The sequence below is a fragment of the Centroberyx gerrardi genome, chromosome 20 (genome assembly GCF_048128805.1).
Source record: "Centroberyx gerrardi isolate f3 chromosome 20, fCenGer3.hap1.cur.20231027, whole genome shotgun sequence".
Taxonomy (NCBI): domain Eukaryota; kingdom Metazoa; phylum Chordata; class Actinopteri; order Beryciformes; family Berycidae; genus Centroberyx; species Centroberyx gerrardi.
The window spans coordinates 13342295-13360007 of record NC_136016.1 but is presented as its reverse complement, the minus strand read 5'-3'; the positions used below and the strand labels follow the sequence as shown (position 1 = coordinate 13360007).

The window sequence follows — 17713 nt, the reverse complement described above, 5'->3', positions numbered from 1 at the left end:
TAACTACAGCATAGCTAATGCTGTGTTGCTTATGTTTAGTCTACATCTCAATATGAGATTTACTTGTTAAGTGTTATGAGGTAATGCTTACAGTAAAATATATATTATATCGTGTATAAACTATCATATACTGACCAAGTAAGATCTAGTGGTGCACAGTTTCGTTTTCTGGCTTTCAACCTCAATGTAGCAGGTTCAATCCATAGAATAGTAGTGTGAGGGAGATATTTTATTTTAATTTTTCCTGTCAGGAATTGGAATTAGGTTTTAATATGTCTTAATTTCTTCCCATTCTTCTACAATATAATGTTGCCCTAAAGACACAAAAGTTTGTACGTCAAGAAAATACATAGCGCGACACGTCAACAAAATACATAGCACGTTAAAAGTCTGACGCGCTGTCTATTTAGATGGCGTAAATAGAGACAGTGCATAAAATAGGCCACACCCATCGTGGGGGAAACCGCTGCACCGCTTTCCATTCACCTTGTGTGACTGAATGTTCATCATTGTCATTATTCCGTGAATTACAGTTTTTTGGGCTCCCGAGTAAAACAAGGGAGTCGTTGAGAAGAAAAATGAGGATCTAGGCCGTAAGGAGAGAGGCACTGACAGTGGTACATGGTAGAAGAGGGGGGAAACTTTGGGACCCTGAGACCCCAGTAATTATCTAGTTATATTCTTGTGAGATAACCTGAATGTTAAAATGTGTTTAAAAGCTACCATGCTGTCCTAACATTAGGCTGCTACTAAGCTAACATTACTGAGCCAGTTCCTCTCTATAAAACAGATGAGTTGTATTCATGTGTGGGTCAGGATAGTTTGCTCTGTATTGACTGCCAGTCCAGGGTGCAAAAGTAATGAGAAATCTCACTGACTTGTTAGCTAACATAAGACAGTTAACAACAATCCACTTTAATAACCAATGTTACATCAGCGTCGCTCCAACTTATAGTCTGAAAAGCATAGCTGTATTTCCAATTTTTAAATATGAAGTGAAATTATTCAAAGTCAACTTATCTTACCTGGTGATTAAATTAAGTAGTGGTAAATGTCGAAGTATTTCACTTCAGGCCACTGTGGGATCATTTATCCAGCTTTATTGAAAAAGGACATTGATGGAGGCCAATTAAGTTCATTTTTTCAGTGTACCTTCTCTCTGTTGGAGGCAGTGTGCTGAAATAATTCTTTGACAGACTTGTCTACTCGAAAACAGGAAAAACCTTGTCAGGCTGTCCATATCTGTTAAGATTTCCTCCCGATCGCCGCTTTTGGCGGTTTGTTAGCGATAATGGGCCTCATTCACGAAACGTGCGTACGGTCAGATTTGATCGTAAAGCACTCGTACGAGTGTTTCTACGAACACAGTCCGATTCATCATTTTTGTTCTTACCTGAATTTGTTCATTGGTACAAACAAAACTCACGTGTGCTTTTAAACATCCGTATGCGTTTGGAAACATGCGGGAAGGCACTTAGAATACCTTATTCTTTATGCAAAATCAATTACAGTAGTGCCAAACCTCACTAACAACAAAATGTTTCAGTGGCCAACATTTGTAAAATAAAAAAAATAAATAAATAAAAAAGACCTAATCGGCTACTGATTATAACCAGCTTGGTCAAAGTGGTTAATGATGCTATATAAAGGACCCAAGGGCTCGCTGTCAAACCCGGCAACAATGGTGTATTTGCAGTTATTGGAATACTTGGCTAATCGTGCCATGAGGAGAGAGCGCATCTTCAGGGACCGTGCAGACATGTTTGCAGAGAGCGATGAATGGCTGATCATGCGGCTCAGACTACCGAGGCCAATTCTCCTGGATCTCTGCAACACCCTGGAGCCACAGCTGACCAGGAGAACAAACAGGTCCCAGCCTGTCCCGCCACATGTCCAGGTGCTGTCTGCTCTGGGTTTTCTAGCTACCGGGACATTCCAGAGGGAGATAGGTGATCAGGCGGGTGACGCAAGCCTCAACCTGCTGAATGTGGTTTTCCCGTTGGCCAGGAGGGCCCACGACTCGTTCATGCTTCAGAACAGCAGTGTGGGCCTGCGCCTTGACCATTGCTGCTGGAGACGCATGGCTCATTGGTAAGTTGTTTTTCTCACTGACTAAATGGAAATTCAATTTACAGGATCTCATGGCTAACTACTTTATCTCTCACCTACCTGTAGGTGATAGAGGTTATGCCCTGAACACATGGCTAATGACACCCCTGACCAACCCCCAGACCCCTCAGGAGCGGTCATATAACTATCGCCATGCGCGCACTCGCTCCGTCATAGAGCGCGCCATAGGCGTGCTGAAAGGCCGCTCGAAGTGCTTGGACACAGCAGGTGGAAAGCTCCTGTATAAACCTGACAAAGTATGAAATACAAATAAAATATATAGCCTACACATTCCCGTTTAGGCAAAGACCTGAAAGCAGTATGCTATAATATTACCCAATTCATGTTTTGTGCAGTCTGAGATGAAGCTATTCATTCCCATCTACTATAACAGGTGTGTAGGATAACCATGGCCTGCTGTGTCCTGCATAACATCGCTAATAAAGGCGGTGTACCTGTACCAGTTCTGCCACCTACACTGGACATGCCACAGGACCCGCCTATTGGAGCTGACAACAGGCCTGCTGTTCAACTTCGCCAACGACTAATTGCTCATTTTTGAAGTAAGGATGCATAACTGGGCATATACACATTTTTATTTATTTTTACTTTTAGCATTCAGAGCTGAACTTATGTCCTTCAGCGTGTTTGACATTTCTGCCAGTGTGGCCGCAATTTGGCCAATGGTTTGCAATATAATTTCTTGATTCTGTAGGACAGCGGCAGACACACCTCCGCCCGTGGTGGTGCAGTGGTGGTTGAGGGTCTCCTCCGGCTAGCAGTGGCAGAGTCCAGTGGAGCCTGTGACAGAGGCACATCCACAGCGGCCGACGACGATTGTGCCTGACCTGTAATAAATTGCTTCAGAATTATTTGAGGTCTTTGTCAAGATTATCCAAAATACTGTAAATACTGTTTTCTTATTTTCTAATACTGTTTTATTTTTTAAATACTGTTTTATTCTTCAAATAATGTTTTATTTCTAAATACTGGTTTTATTTCTTACTATGCAAAGTTGAGGTGGCTCTGAGACCAAGAATTTCGTTACTGGTAATGATGTACATTGTTATCTAGTACATGACAATAAACTTGAACTTGAACTTGTAATGGGTTAATCACATGAACGCCATACAAATACAATTTATAGTCTTACCATCTGATGAAGATGCAGCCTGGATTTTATCTGTGTCCATTTTTTGAATGTAGAGGCTCATGCACACCTTCAGTTTCTTGTAGACAGGTACGTAGGAGGAAATGTCCATAGGCAAGAGAAGAGAGAATTCCCGCACACTGTCCTTTTACTTGCAATAAACTTTATTACTGATACAACGTTTCAATCCTTACCTGATGAAGATCTAAGGACCGAAACGTTGTATCAGTAATTTTTGCACGGCCCTAATTTCAGACAGTAGCCACACATCTAGACCACATAGTCCAAACGAATGAACATGCTGTTGCCTCAGTGTAGAGATAGTATTGCTTGTAGCTATTATTCTGCTGCACGTCATGATTTAAGACATGGGATTGAACTACACTGGATCAAAGGTGAGTCGCCTCAAAACATTTGACCATGACATAAATATTAGTGCTCTCTGATCAAATGCAGTCCTATATAAACAATAATAAAAAGGTTTGCATTATGCAACTTAAATGCAAGGTTTGCTAGTGAAAAAAACGATTATCATTGGGGATATTCTAGGTTTGTTTGGTGTCACAGCAACGCCAAGGTTTACCTGAGTTTGCAAGTAGTTATTAGTATCTTGACACTGTCATAGCAACATTTCTATATGCTTGATCTCCCTATATGCCATAATAGACATTATCTCAAGCAGGTTAACTCAAATTGGACATCTAAAGATCAATTTACAGACAGTAAAAGAAATTAGAACAACCATCAAAGCCCACATATATTCATAGCTTTAATAGGATAAAGAAAGGTACTAGGCATAGTCTGTAAACTGAGAATTTCGAGATATAAATATACAACAGTAAGTAGGTGCATAGAACTGCATATGCTACATGTAGCTGGTTAACTACAGCAAACCCTAATAGAAACCATCCGTTATTGTTCTGAAGTCTTGCCTGTTAAACCGGCGGGCTTGTAGGTTGAGTTTAATGTAATCTAGTTTGCAGGGGTGGGTAGTAACGCATTACAAGTAACGCACATGAGTAAAAAAGTCGTTTTTTTTTAAGGAACGAGTACTTTTAGTTCCTTTTTTAAACCGTACTTCTACTCTCTACTCGAGTATATATTTTGAGCCAGTAATCTACTTTTTACTTCACTACATTTGCCATTTATACCTTTGTTACAACTAGTCTGCTCTAAATGCGGGGATTGAGTGTAGGGGGGAGAGCGCGCGAGGAGCACCTCTACTGCAGATGCCAAGCTGCCAGCTGCCTGGAAGAAAAATAAGCACCACATGTCTTTTGACCACGATGCGATGATGACGGAGCAAAACCCAGAACGAAGAGGCAGCTTCCAACAAATGGGTATCCCCAAATGAAAAATGTGAATGGAAAGAAGTTTTCATTCTCTAGTTGATTGACTGAGGTCTTGGTACAGGGAGTAATACTACAGAACAGAAAATCTGAGTTTGAATTAATTGTATTGTATTCGGTATCTACTGCATTTTGGGGCTGTAATAGGTTTGGTTACTTTGATAATGTCTGTAAATACTAGAGTTAAACAGACTTATATTCTGTTTTATAAAGGGCTAATAAAGTTTTATCAACAAGTGCTGTTTTTTCATTATTTTGCACTGTCCCGCACACCCTAAAAAATATTAAAATGGAAAGTAACTTGTACTTTGAGTAATTTATTAACCAGGTACTTTTTTACTTTTGCTTGAGTAGGTTTCTCAAATGGTAATTTTCACTTTTACTTGAGTCATTTTTTTATGGGAGTAATTGTACTTTTACTTGAGTATAGATTTTCAGTACTCTACCCACCACTGCTAGTTTGATGGATACAGCTAAAAGCCTCCGCTAACGAACAGCTAGCTGTATAGCTTGTCAACAGTGGAAGTAGAAGCAGTGAATGCGCATGGAGCGTTCCCGTGGCCTAGAGGTGCGTTCACGGAGCTCCAGAAAATACTCTTTGATACGGCTCTTGGCCATGTAGAGAAAAGGATGGTATTAAAAACAGTTTTAATTGTGTTCAAAACTTACCCCTACATATATCAATAGTTTGTCACTTAGCATTTTCCTTTTTTGATGAGGGTGATTTAGTCTATCTTTTACTGTATTCAAGAAAGCTCAATAGTGATGCCAAAGTCTGTAGAATTGCAGGAAATGCATTTAAATGTTTTAGACACAATTACAGTACTGCTCCACTGCATGCCAGTATTTCTATCTTTGGGGATCAGATATCCAGTGTTGGTTCTTCGGCACCCAGCAACAATGGAGGCACAGAGATTTTGGTTGATTTGGTAAGTAGCTGGCTGGCTATTGTCCGAGAGACTATGGGACACCTGATTAACTGCATACTTGTGACCAAACCTGGGTGTAGGTGAAATCGTTTACACCAGGAAATAGATTGGAATTCTAAATCTGTTGACAGCCAGAGGGTGAGTTAGTCAAATTTCCACAGTGCTGGCAGTTTTAATGATTTGGGTAACTTAACATTAACAGGTCCTTTGTTAAATTATAGGCTATAGGAAATGCAGTTATCATTGCACTGGACCTTAGTAACAGCATTCACATTTTCCACTAGTATTCAAAATGGGATAACAAAGACAGATTTTTTTTTTTATTTCATGTGTGCAAAACATTCTGACCAGGGACAAAGATTAAACGTCAAACGTTTAAAACTAAGTTTCAACGCTTGGCTTGAAAATTCAGCATGTGGTAGTGGTCTCGCTCCATACAAAGTCGCCAAATTGGGTACAGTGTGTGAAACAGTAAAGCATTGTGCAGAACTACGTTGGAAAAGGGAGTGTGGTTGAAATCTGTGAAGTTATGTGACTACAAATCCCAGACCTCTCAAAACGGTTTTCTTAACCAATAATTTGGTATGTACAATGTCACGTGATCAAAGCCAGTTCATCTGTAAGTGACATGGTAAGTGACAGCTGCAGCCTGCGGAACGGGGCGGGGCTACAAATCGAACCTGTAATCCCGCCCATTGATGATTTCATTGGTTTAGCGAACCTGTAATCCCGCCCATTGATGATTTCATTGGTTTAGAGGTCGAAACAGGGCGGGACTACAGATCGCCTGTAATCTAAACTGAGAATCCACTATGGTTGGAAACGAAAGAAGTAGTGGTTTGTTTACTTAGCGGTAGTTATTCAATTTAGTTTCCTACCGTACATATATTCGCAAACACTGTTGCATGTAAGAAAAGTCAATAACACCAGCAATTAAAATAAAATGTTTTTATGGTGAAATATATTTATTACCTTTTCGATTTTTTTCAAATGACAAAGACAGTACAATTCACACTAAGTGTGTGTGTGTGTGTGTGTGTAGAGAGAGAGAGAGCATTACTTTTCACTCACTACAGTACTCACTATTAAAATCATCACAATGCACAACCGACAAGCATAGTTAACATCAATGCTATCATTACTGGCTCGCTAGCTGCTAATGTTAGCTACAGATCGCTAGCTGCTAACGTTAGCTACATATCGAACCTGTAATCCCGCCCATTGATGATTTCATTGGTTTAGCGGTCGACTTCGTTGTTTTAGCGGACGATTTCATTGGTTTAGCGGTCGACCTGTACCCCCGCCCCGATCTGTAGCCCCGCCCCGTTCTGCAGGCTACAGCTGGGCTCATTTTAACTGGAGTAGACTGGATATGACAAACAGTCCGCCAATAACTCAGAGAATAAGAAGATTTGACAATGTGCTCTTGGAGATGATCAAAATAGCCGGATAGCTGGAGAGTCCATCAACTATCCCATTACATTAGTCGTCCTTTCTTCACATCGCTTTAGATTTGTTGAACACTGGTAAGATTATGCTAAACTGCTAACCTTATCTAGCAAGGCTGCTTCTGGTCACATCTGCCCGTTTAGCGCAACAATTTACCATTAGTTAGCTAATCCAGAGACGGCGACTGAAAGAATAATTTAGCAGGCAGCTCGATTAGCCAGACGGGAGCTGCGAGCTCTGCACTCAAGATAACGGTAATGTATACGAGAGCTTTTTAGACAATAATAATATAGGCTAGCTGACCTCAAGATGCTTACTTTTTACTTACTTATTACTAGTACTTACCTTGTAAGCAAAGTCTTGTCTACTAACAGTTAGCTTATCATTAACGACAATAACAGTGAGTAGCCTACGTCTTTTACACCCTTTCAATTTAGTCAACCAGCCTTGGTTATGGCAGTTTTGTAGTGACAAGCGAGTTGTGGGTTTCATAACAGAGGTCACAAGATATGTTTTCAAATCAAAATTAATATTCAGATCTGCCTTATTGGCATGACAGGACAGAAACCCGTGTTGCCAAAGAAATATAGTGTATCGACTCAGGTGATATAGATATTAACAAATGACTAGTAACAATCAAATATAACACTGTCATACAATCTCATGTGGGATGGGCCAACTTGGCATGACACAAAAATGAAATGTTATTCATTCATTCATATAATTGTTATCAGCATTAGATAATTAAATTTAAATGAATTCTGTTAAATCAATTCAACTGTTCCATTCTATTGATTATAATGTCCTCCCTGTATAGATGTGTAGGATGAAAAATGGGGAGGGGCAGTATACTGTATGTGTATGCATACATGTAAATAAACAAACCGTGCATGCACATGCATACAAACGTTTGCATATACATTTCCTTCAACATTTCCATTTCTCACATTTCAGATGACTTTTAGTTACAAAGATTCCTGCTTTATTTAAAGTATTTACGTTTTCCCCTAGTGGTACCTGAAGGTGGGCAGGTGCAACTGTCTGATTTCCTTGTAGTTTTTTACAGGACAGCAGGATGTGACTCTGTTTCTAGTTACCTTTCCTGTTTGGCAGTGGGAACACTGTCTTCTCTGGCAGCCTCTTTCAATAGAACTAAGCCTGTATTTTGTTAAAATGTGTCTTTGTTTCTTATCCTTTATTTTAACAGGATAGTCTGCAAGTTAGCGTTCTCTCCAGATCATCGTTACATTTTTATCTGTTATGTTTTATTTCATTTTGCCAATAGTGGCTGTAATTTTGTTACTCTTTTCAATTTGTTTCAACATTGTTGTTCAGAGCCAGTTGATATAAGGGGTCACTCTCTGGACAAGAGCTATAGGAATGCTCTGTGGTGGAAAGATCTTGGGTTAGGTTTTTGGCTTTTGAGGTTTGGTTCTGGTGTAAAGGTTTCAGTTAAGATGGGAGGCAGAGAAGGATGGAGCAGCATGGGTTGGTTGTCTGTGAAGCTGTACCCACAGCTCCTGAACCTCTGTCTGTAGACTGAGCAGGACTTGTTGATGTGGGGTAGAGGAGGTCAGCTCCTCTCCTAGCCTCTGAAACTCAGTCTTGAGGGCCTGATTGTCCTCCTCCTCTTCTAAGGTTGCTATTTGGTGGGACAACCAAGGAGAGACGGGGCTGTGTCTGTCTGCACATTCCAAGAGGTCTTTGTGAATTGTAATCAGCCATCCTTTACAAATACTGTTCTGTTTTTATATTTCGGTAGGTTTGGCAGAGAGCAGTATGCCATGCAGTGAGATGTACGAAGATTAAGTCTGACTTTTTTTTCCTTTGTTCTCTCTCTGATGTGTAGTTCACAGTGAAATGCTCAGGGTTTTCTTTAAGTATTTTTATTTTATATTCAGCCTTTTGTTTGGATGACCGCAGGTCAGCATGGTATTATATAACAAGTTTCTGAGCCAAGTGAACTGGTTTCTTCATTGTTTTAATGATTTTTAGTTATTGCTTGTACTGTGCTGCTTTCTTCCATTTCTGGCAAGATTTTATTTCCAGACAGTTGTCATAGATTAGATATATGTTATAGAACAGAGCAACCCAAACTCAGAAATTTGCAGCAGATCATTATTTTCCTTCTTTTGAAATGAAAGAAAATAGTTCCTGTCTTGTTTTCTTGTCTTCTTCTATTTAGCTCATTAGCCTCAACTTTATCTAGCTAGGTCTGGTAACTGACTTTCTTGCTATGAAAACACAGATTATTTATTGGGTTCTTACGGCCACGCTCTCTCTCTCTCTCTCTCTCTCTCTCTCTCTCTCTCTCTCTCTCTCTCTCTCTCTCTCTCTCTCTCTCTCTCTCTCTCTCTCTCTCTCTCTCTCTCTCTCTCTCTCTCTCTCTCTCTCTCTCTCTCTCTCTCTCTCTCTCTCTCTCTCTCTCTCTCTCTCTGCCCCCCCCCTAACAGCGACTCCTCAGCAAATCCCCTGTGACATCAAGCCGGCAACATGTCCATGTTCAGCACAGGCATCCTTGTGCTGACTTCTCCTCTCCACACCCTCCCCCCGCGGATTGCTCCAGTGCTCCTCTCAGCTGCCCAGGTGGTCGAGCGCACCCTGTACGTCCACCTCCACCCCGGGCTGAACCTGGAAAGCGGGAGCCAGCCTCGGCCCGTTTTCATTCCACCAGTGGTGGACCTGTCCAACCTCATCACCCGCCTCTACAGCAACGCAGCTGATGTGTGTGGGCACCTGGATGTTCGCGTGTTGCTGACCAATGTTCGTGCCCAGACGGCTGCCTCCAGCCAGGGAACGACTCCAAGCTGCCCCTTCCCCACCCCACAACCCCTCTCTCACTCTCCAGAGGTGGTGCTAACAGATTTCCCTGTGCAGGACCCAGGCCAGTCCCCTCTGGTTACTCAGTGTCTGCAGAGGTACGCCGGCCACTGCTACGTGTGTAGCCCCCGCCTGGCCTCCGTGCTGCTCCACCCGCAGCTGGTGAAGCTGCAGAACGGGGAGGGGGTTGGGCAGGAGACAGTGGAAGAGCTGAAGAATGGCAAAGAAAAGGCAGAGCCCTTGGAGACTTACAGTGATGTGGTGGTGGGGGGGACGTTTGACCGGCTCCATGGGGCCCACAAGACGCTGCTCAACATTTCATGCCTACTAGCCAACAGAAGGTTCCTTATTGGCGTGTGTGACCAAGAAATGCTGAAAAGTGAGTGGTTTTGAGTGAGACTGATGACTGTGCATGGCTTTGATACAGGCGTATATCTGATTCATATTCAGAATCACAATTACTTTAATCACCATCAATAATTGTTACGGGTTAGTTCATGGTACATACTGACACATGGAACAAGGACAACAGGACGCTACAATGGAAAGGGACAAGACATACCATGGATAGTAGACTATACTTATATAACGTTAACCTTCACTACTGGTATGTAGGTATGTGCATTCATGTAACATGGCATGCATGATGTAGCTGTAGAGCGAAGTGCATTATGTGGCCAGTTGTATGTTGTCCAACTGTACCATGAGGACGTAACATTTCAGAGGCTTAAAAGTGACATATTGTGAAATGACATGTGAAATGACAAATGAAAGGCCGTGCCCCTGACCTCCTCTCCCTCCTGGCCGCAGAAAAGGTCCTGAAGGAGCTGATCGAGCCCTACTCCCAGCGGGTGCAGAGACTACAGGAGTTCCTGCAGGACGTCAAGCCCTCGCTGCGTGTGGAGATCGTTCCCCTTGACGACCCCTTCGGAGCCTCTGTGGTTGACTCCCAGCTGCAATGCATTGTGGTCAGCGAGGAGACCAAGAAGGGAGGCGAGGCTGTCAACAAGAGGCGTATTGAGAATGTAAGTCAGGAAAAGGACAATTATTGTGTAATATAGGTTTTTTTGCCATAGCCCTTGAGATTTAAAAATTGAATTCTTCAAGCACTTTAATTGCAGTGTTTTGCTCTTTCTATGACTTTCACTACTTTTCCCAGGACTTTTCCAAGGTGTGGATGTCTCTCCATCTCTTCAGGAGAGATTAGGCTATTATTAGGCTGTTCTAACAACAACTGACTGGCCACAATTACACACTGAAACTCTATCAAACCTAATTTCACACATATAATTACTAATGTGCCTTTAGAACAATGGAGGAAGGTGTTAAAGGTTATAGAGTGAGGGGGAACCAGAGATGAATAATCGTACAATTATTTCAGACAAAAGACAGCATGGGGTGGCACTGTGTAGATTGAACAACACGAAGGCCCAAAATGTAGCTATAATTAACATCATTTTCTTGTCAAGACAGTGAGCCTGCCTAATCGTGCAAAAACTAAACCCTACAGTTTAATTTGTCTGTGACTTTGATATTTGATATGTTGGCAACTTGGCACACATCGGGGAGAGGCCAGTGTGTCAGCTGATTGACTGAGAGATCATATGCTGATTTTACATGTTTGGGACAGCGAATATATATATATATATATATATATATATATATATATATATATATATATATATATATATATATATATATTTATTATTATTATTATTATTTTCCTTATTAAAGTAAAGAATCCAAGTCAACAAGTGATGCAGGGCATGCTTGACAGTTCTGGGTGTCAACCTGTTTGCATTTAGAGCAATAGCATGTGTTTGAAAAGCCTAGCCCTTCTACTCTATCAATTGTTTAAAAGTTGGCACACCTTTGTTAGTTTAAAGCTCTACCCAGCGTCGAAGATGGAAGTCAGTCTAGTTTGAATACACTGGTCTTCCTGCTACATCTTTATGTGGAATTGGACCAATTGTGAAAATACCCCTAAACATCAGCTTTTCCACATAAATGTGAATGGTAACAAAACCAGTGTGATTGAGTCATTCTTAAGGAATAGGACCATTGATGTGTCTTTGAAATATCAGTTTGACCTTCAGGAGACGATCAGGAAAGTCCTATCTGTTTGTTCTGTTAAACAGCGTCTAGTGTCAGTGAGCTGTGTAGTGGTTACTTAAGAAATCAGAGCAGACAATTTTTACTGTTGCTTTGAGCATACTTTTCAGTTACCAAAGAAGGTAGAACAGTTATTTCTGTTGTCATCTAATATGTAATCTGGTTTAATTTTTTATTGGTGTTAAAGATTTTCTTTTATAGTCCATTTTGTTTTCAACCCCAGCTGGTGAACTTTGAACTGGGGTTAGGTATATGTCCATGTTTCTGTTCTGTTAGTGGTTTGCCATTTGCTATAACTTTTTTCTGAATATGTGGGTGTATTATTTGTAATAGTTTTTATCCAGAGTCCAAACCATAGGCTATTTTTTTTACTTTTCTGACATTAACAAATTGCTTGAAATTCATCTGTACTAAATTGCTTGAATTGCACCGTTTTACTGTTGTGCAGTTGGCCTATACTGTTTTGTGTAGAAATGTATGCTATTTTTTTGCTATGTTTAAGGGATGGTGTAGGGCTGCACAACTGATTGGGTTGGAAAAAACAAATTGCAATATTGATTACTGCAATTTACGAATTTTTGGAATAATCGCAATGAAAAGTGTTTCACATGGTCTCCTATACAAGGTATTCTGGTGCAGAATCCTGAACCAACATGTGAAGTTGCATGTCCCAGAAAGTTCTAGGCTTTCATAGGCTATTCAAACAGAACTGATCCATAGCACGTTATTACATATCTGGTATCTTGTGTTCTCTGCTCCTTGAATCAGGGTCTTCCAGGTCTGGTCCTCCATGAGATCCAGTTGCTGAAGGATGCCCACCATGCCGAGACCGAGGAGGAGAAGATCAGCTCCTCCAGCCTCCGCTCTCGTCTGCTGGGCACCCTCCTCACCACCCCTACAGTAAGGCCTTCAACATTGTTTACATTTTGATAAGGGATTCCAATGCAGGACGAAGGATATTGCACACCAGAATGTCATATACATGTTACCTTGCATTGCATTTTTCATATTGCTTTTCTAAGACTAGGTTGCAAGTTAATGAAAAGTACAACCCAAATAGTTGCAATGTGATACTCCATTTGTCTTTAAAGAAAGTATATGCCAACAAGGGAAAAAATGTGTTAAAACTTGAGTATATAAAAAAAGTAAAAGAATAACTTGCAGACCATCAGCATCAGTCAAAGTCAGTTTTCAGACCTGTTTAATGAATTCTAGTTTCAAAAGGTAAACAAGCACTACAGCTTCCAGTCAAGAATTAAATTAATTGTAAGTAACTCATATAGGGCTCTGAATTACAACTAGACCATGAATAGCTCATTGAGTCAAAACATTGTACATTTTTAATCTGACCTGCTGTTTTCTCATAGCATTTGAGCACAGTCGTGGAATAGCGGTTTCATAACAAAAAATGTGGCAGGGCATTTTCCGTTTCAACCACTATGAGCAATGTGTTGAAACCTTAATTTGTAACTGTTTTGATAGGAACCATCCTTCACTAGGTAAAACATTACAGCATCAGTTACCTCTTGCCAGCATATGCTAAAGTACAATGTCTATGTTAAGTGTTAAGGGAAATAGCGCTCACAAGGCCAATTTTCATGTTTTCCACACAGGGACTTGCAGACAACTAGGAGTGAAGGATTAATATAGTTCAGATTGATTTGTTAGATACCAGAGAATCTGTAAGATTTATTTTTCCTGATAACAAGAAAGTATGGCAAGAGACGGACAGATACTGTCTCACTATGACAAATCTGACTGTGAAGTAAATGTGACTTGACTGCAGTGGAGTAAATCTGACTGGGAAGAGAACATGACGTAACTGGAATGGAGTAAACTGAGATCAGTTGTCGTACAGGTGACCTACTTTGTCATGGCTGACGGAGAGCATTGTCAGTGCTTTCAGAGAAAAGGTTAACTCCCCTCCGGCTAGGGCGGAGACCATTTCTGTAGCACACCTGACTTGCCCTAGAAGCTGTTTGTCATTCTTGCTATGGCAGATGTGTTGTCTAGCCCTATCCCAACCTCCATTGTTAAAGGATTACAATGGAGAAAAGTCTCGGGGCTTTTCTGTGTTATCTTGATATTTTCATGTTTAGTGCCATTTTGTCTGTTGATATTCTTGTCTGTTGATATAAATTCAATGTATATACTTTTCTGCTCACCTAAAGCTGGAGTAGTTTTAGTGATCACAGCCATGAGTCAGTGGATTGTCAGTTGTAGGCATGTCACCAAGATTGCATCATGTCAGTTGCACAATTCACGATTTGAACAGCAAGATTTTCTAAAATTTGCTCTTAATCAATATATCTGTCATAATATATCTGTCATGACTCTTTTTTTTTTATCATTACCTGCCCCCCTTCTACACCTCTCTGACTTTTCCCCTGAACTAGGACACGTCCCATCTCCCTCCCCTTCCATATGTGATTGGCCTGACGGGGGGCAGCGGCAGTGGAAAGAGCTCCATCGCCCGGCGGCTGGAGGCCCTGGGTGCGGTCCGCATCGACAGTGACAAGCTGGGCCACGAGACGTACCAGCCGGGTACAGCAGCCTACCACCGGGTGCTGGAGGAGTTTGGGTCAGGTGAGGAAGCATATTGCCACCAGGCAATATTATAACGAGGGGCGGCTATGATTCGGCTGTGTGCGTCTGTCTGTCTGTCTGTGATACCTCAGCCGATATCTCAGACACCACCGGTCTGATTTTGACGAAACTTGGGAGGAATGATGCAATGCATCTTCACACTGTGGGTGATATAAAATATATATTAAATATATATTAAAGGCCAAAATGTTGAAACTTGATACCTTTTAAACTTGATATTTATTTAAATGTGATAGGCAGCACTGGTTTGATTTTGATGAAACTGGGTGGGATGACTTACTTGGTACACTGGTTGGCCTGATGAGGGCGCTATAAATAAAGGTCAAAATTTGGTATTTTGAAAGGCCATGAGTGCTACATCACTGGTCTGATTTTGACAAAACTTGGAGGGATAATGTATCTTGTCACTGTGTTCTGTCGTTTAAAGGTCCCATATTATAGGAATTCAAATTTTCCTCTATTTATACACATATACTGTATGACTAAATTTAACAATAGTAGCCCAAACAATGACTGCATCATGCATCAGGGACGACATGTTTACTTTTGCCTTGATTTTCATGTTGTCTCTGGCAATGCAATGATGTGAGTTTGTGGTTTTGTTTTATTATTTTGTCTTTTGTAGATATTCTGAATGAAGATAAAACCATCAACAGGTGTGCATTAGGAAAGAAAGTTTTTGGAAACAAGGTAAAATGGCCAGTATGATCAATGTTTCAGCTCATTATGACATTGCAAATGTCAGAATATATTGCCAGTTTACTGAGGTGGTTGTTTTTGTTGCAGGAACGGTTAAAAGCCCTAACAGACATTGTGTGGCCTGAGATCGCTCTTCTGGTCAACAAGAGAATTCTGCAAGCCAGAGAGGAAGGTATTATTTTTTTAACCTCAGTGCTATAGAACTGTACACTGGTAAACATCAGCCAGGCAGTGTTTTCCCCTAGAATGTTTTTGTAGATGTGGTGTTGGAGGTGATTTTGGTTATAGTCCGTTTTGTTTCTTGTGCAGCACTAAAATTGTTCTTGTGTTGATATGTAACAAAATTGAATTGATGATTAATCTGGAGGAGTCATTGGGCCTCTACAGAAGACCAGTGACACAAGACCTTTGTACTCTGTCCTCTACACTACTAACTCCTTACTGTGATAGAGAAAACAGAGAAAGAGGATTAATGCTTGTTTGCACTAGCATAGGAGAGACTTCCTCACCGCTCATGACACTCTGTCCTCGCCAGGTAAACAGGTATGTGTGGTGGACGCAGCGGTTCTCCTGGAGGCAGGCTGGACAGACATGGTCCACGAGGTCTGGGTCACAGTCATCCCTGAGGAAGAGGTAAGCTGTCTGTACCTGGGCTCATTTTTGGGGGTGGGCATGCAGTCACCATAGTTTGAATGGCTGTGAGGCAAATGTCCAACAAATGCTGATGACCGTCTCACATATCCCACCTCAGAATATACAAATGCCTTCACAGAGAGTTCAAAATCTTGACATTGTGAATCTTATGTGGCAGTTTGGCAAGAAAAAAAAAAGCCAGATTTGGTTTCCACAAGGAATGCTAACAGTGCTAAGACACTGTTTCTTAATGAACTGATGTGTCAACACAGCAACTTTGCCACCACATTGTGACAAGTGAAGAAAAGTAACAGACAAGTCAAACTGTCAATCCCTTTTTGAAGAAGTTGTTTTAATGCAACAACTTTTCCACTGTAATGTGGCGGAATGCCTGGTGGAGGAATATAATCAATTAAAATTCAAAATGTAAAGTTTTTAACCATTAAAGCTATCACTCAGTGCCTAAACCCCCATCTCTCCCCTCTGACTCCTCCCCCTCCCAGGCAGTGTTGAGGATAACTGAGCGGGACGGTGTGACCGCAGAAGACGCCCTGCGGAGGCTGCACAGCCAGTGGTCCAACGCTAAGCAGTTAGAGCACGCCAACGTAGTGCTCAGCACACTGTGGGAGCCAGACATCACTCAGAAACAGGTCAGACACACTCACACACACACACACAATCCCATCACTGTGGGCTTCACAGATCTGCATTAAGTGGAGAGCATTTGTTTCTATAAAATAAGAAAGACTGTATATTTGCAAGATATTCCCATGGGATATCCCCTGATAATCATTTTTGCTTTATCTTTGATATTGAAGGTACTAAAGGCTTGGAATCTTCTCCAGAAGAGAATTCAACAAAGACAAGAAGCCAACCTGCCATCCTGAACCATACTAGGACACACACCCCCACTCCAGTTTCATACACCATTTCAACAGTGACTTGCACATACAGTGCAAGGTTGTGTCAGGCCCAGAGACGTGCGCAAACATGTCTGATCCACATAGGGGAAATTTGCCTTAGGAGGAAGTGTGAGAATGGTCACTGTGCCATTGCAGCAAACCCAACGAGGTTCCTCACCTCTCTGACCAAGACTCAGTGCCTGATTGACTTTTCACAGGTTTTTAAATTGTAGTTTTATTTCACAACGCGTTATTCAAAGATGGATGTTGGAAGAGCAGCACTGCAAAAATGACCAACACAGAATGAGTTGGCGATTTGCTGGTAAAGAATTGCCGTTCTTACTTTATCAAAAGATTTTGTCCCATGAATGACATGCTTTTATATGGATACTGTTGTTTAAACTGAATGCACAGCATCCAACAATACAGGATCATTTTGAAGACCAAAATTTTCTGTAAGTCCTAACATTGCAGGCAAAAGGTTGCACTTTGTCAACTGATGACACTTTACAAGTTTCTCCTGTAGGTCAGGCTTAATGGAGTATAAATCTAGCTTAAAGGAACTATTGGTTGGGTGATTGTGCGTTACCATATTAAAAAGATTGTATGACTGCCCCTGTTGAATCATGGAATTAAATGATGTGACTTACTTTGTGTTTTGTGGAATATTGTAACAACTTAGATTGTCATTACCTAATGGCCTTCAAAATACAAGGGATCATAAATATCTAGACAAAGCACACTTTCCAAAAGAAAACGTATACTCTAGTGTGCACTATATTAGGATCCTTTGTAATAGTTCCAATGTTGTTCTGTCAAGTTGAGTGAGGATAAACAAATATTCAGTGTGATTTGAGGAAAGTTCCATGTTGTAAACACAGTGGTATCTTATGGGTGGGATATGAAAAGCTCCATAGCTCACTCAGCAAGTTAGCTAACTTGGCTAAGTAGTAG

The 17713-nt window shown here is 41.1% G+C and overlaps 1 protein-coding gene across 2 annotated transcripts; it reads left to right on the top strand.

Annotated features, from left to right (window-relative positions):
- The first annotated feature begins 6907 nt into the window (after window positions 1-6907).
- Window positions 6908-17391, top strand: coasy (CoA synthase). Of its 2 annotated transcripts, none has more exons than XM_071914807.2 (10): window positions 6908-7063; window positions 9440-10185; window positions 10617-10831; window positions 12687-12818; window positions 14315-14504; window positions 15151-15215; window positions 15312-15396; window positions 15760-15857; window positions 16361-16507; window positions 16676-17391. In XM_071914807.2, the coding sequence occupies exons 2-10, from the start codon at window positions 9480-9482 to the stop codon at window positions 16742-16744; spliced, it is 1707 nt and encodes a 568-aa protein (XP_071770908.1). In that variant the 5' UTR covers window positions 6908-7063; window positions 9440-9479; the 3' UTR covers window positions 16745-17391. The 2 variants fall into 2 exon arrangements, with proteins under 2 accessions (XP_071770908.1, XP_071770909.1); XM_071914808.2 differs by having other exon boundaries at window positions 6908-7240.
- The last annotated feature ends 322 nt before the right edge of the window (window positions 17392-17713 follow it).

Bases quoted from the DNA above. Each gene is read 5' to 3' on its own strand.
- coasy (XM_071914807.2), top strand. From the start codon at position 9,480: ATGTCCATGTTCAGCACAGGCATCCTTGTGCTGACTTCTCCTCTCCAC. The intron at 10,186-10,616 runs GTGAGTGGTTTT...TCCTGGCCGCAG, and splicing joins TGACCAAGAAATGCTGAAAA to AAAAGGTCCTGAAGGAGCTG. The intron at 10,832-12,686 runs GTAAGTCAGGAA...TCCTTGAATCAG, and splicing joins ACAAGAGGCGTATTGAGAAT to GGTCTTCCAGGTCTGGTCCT.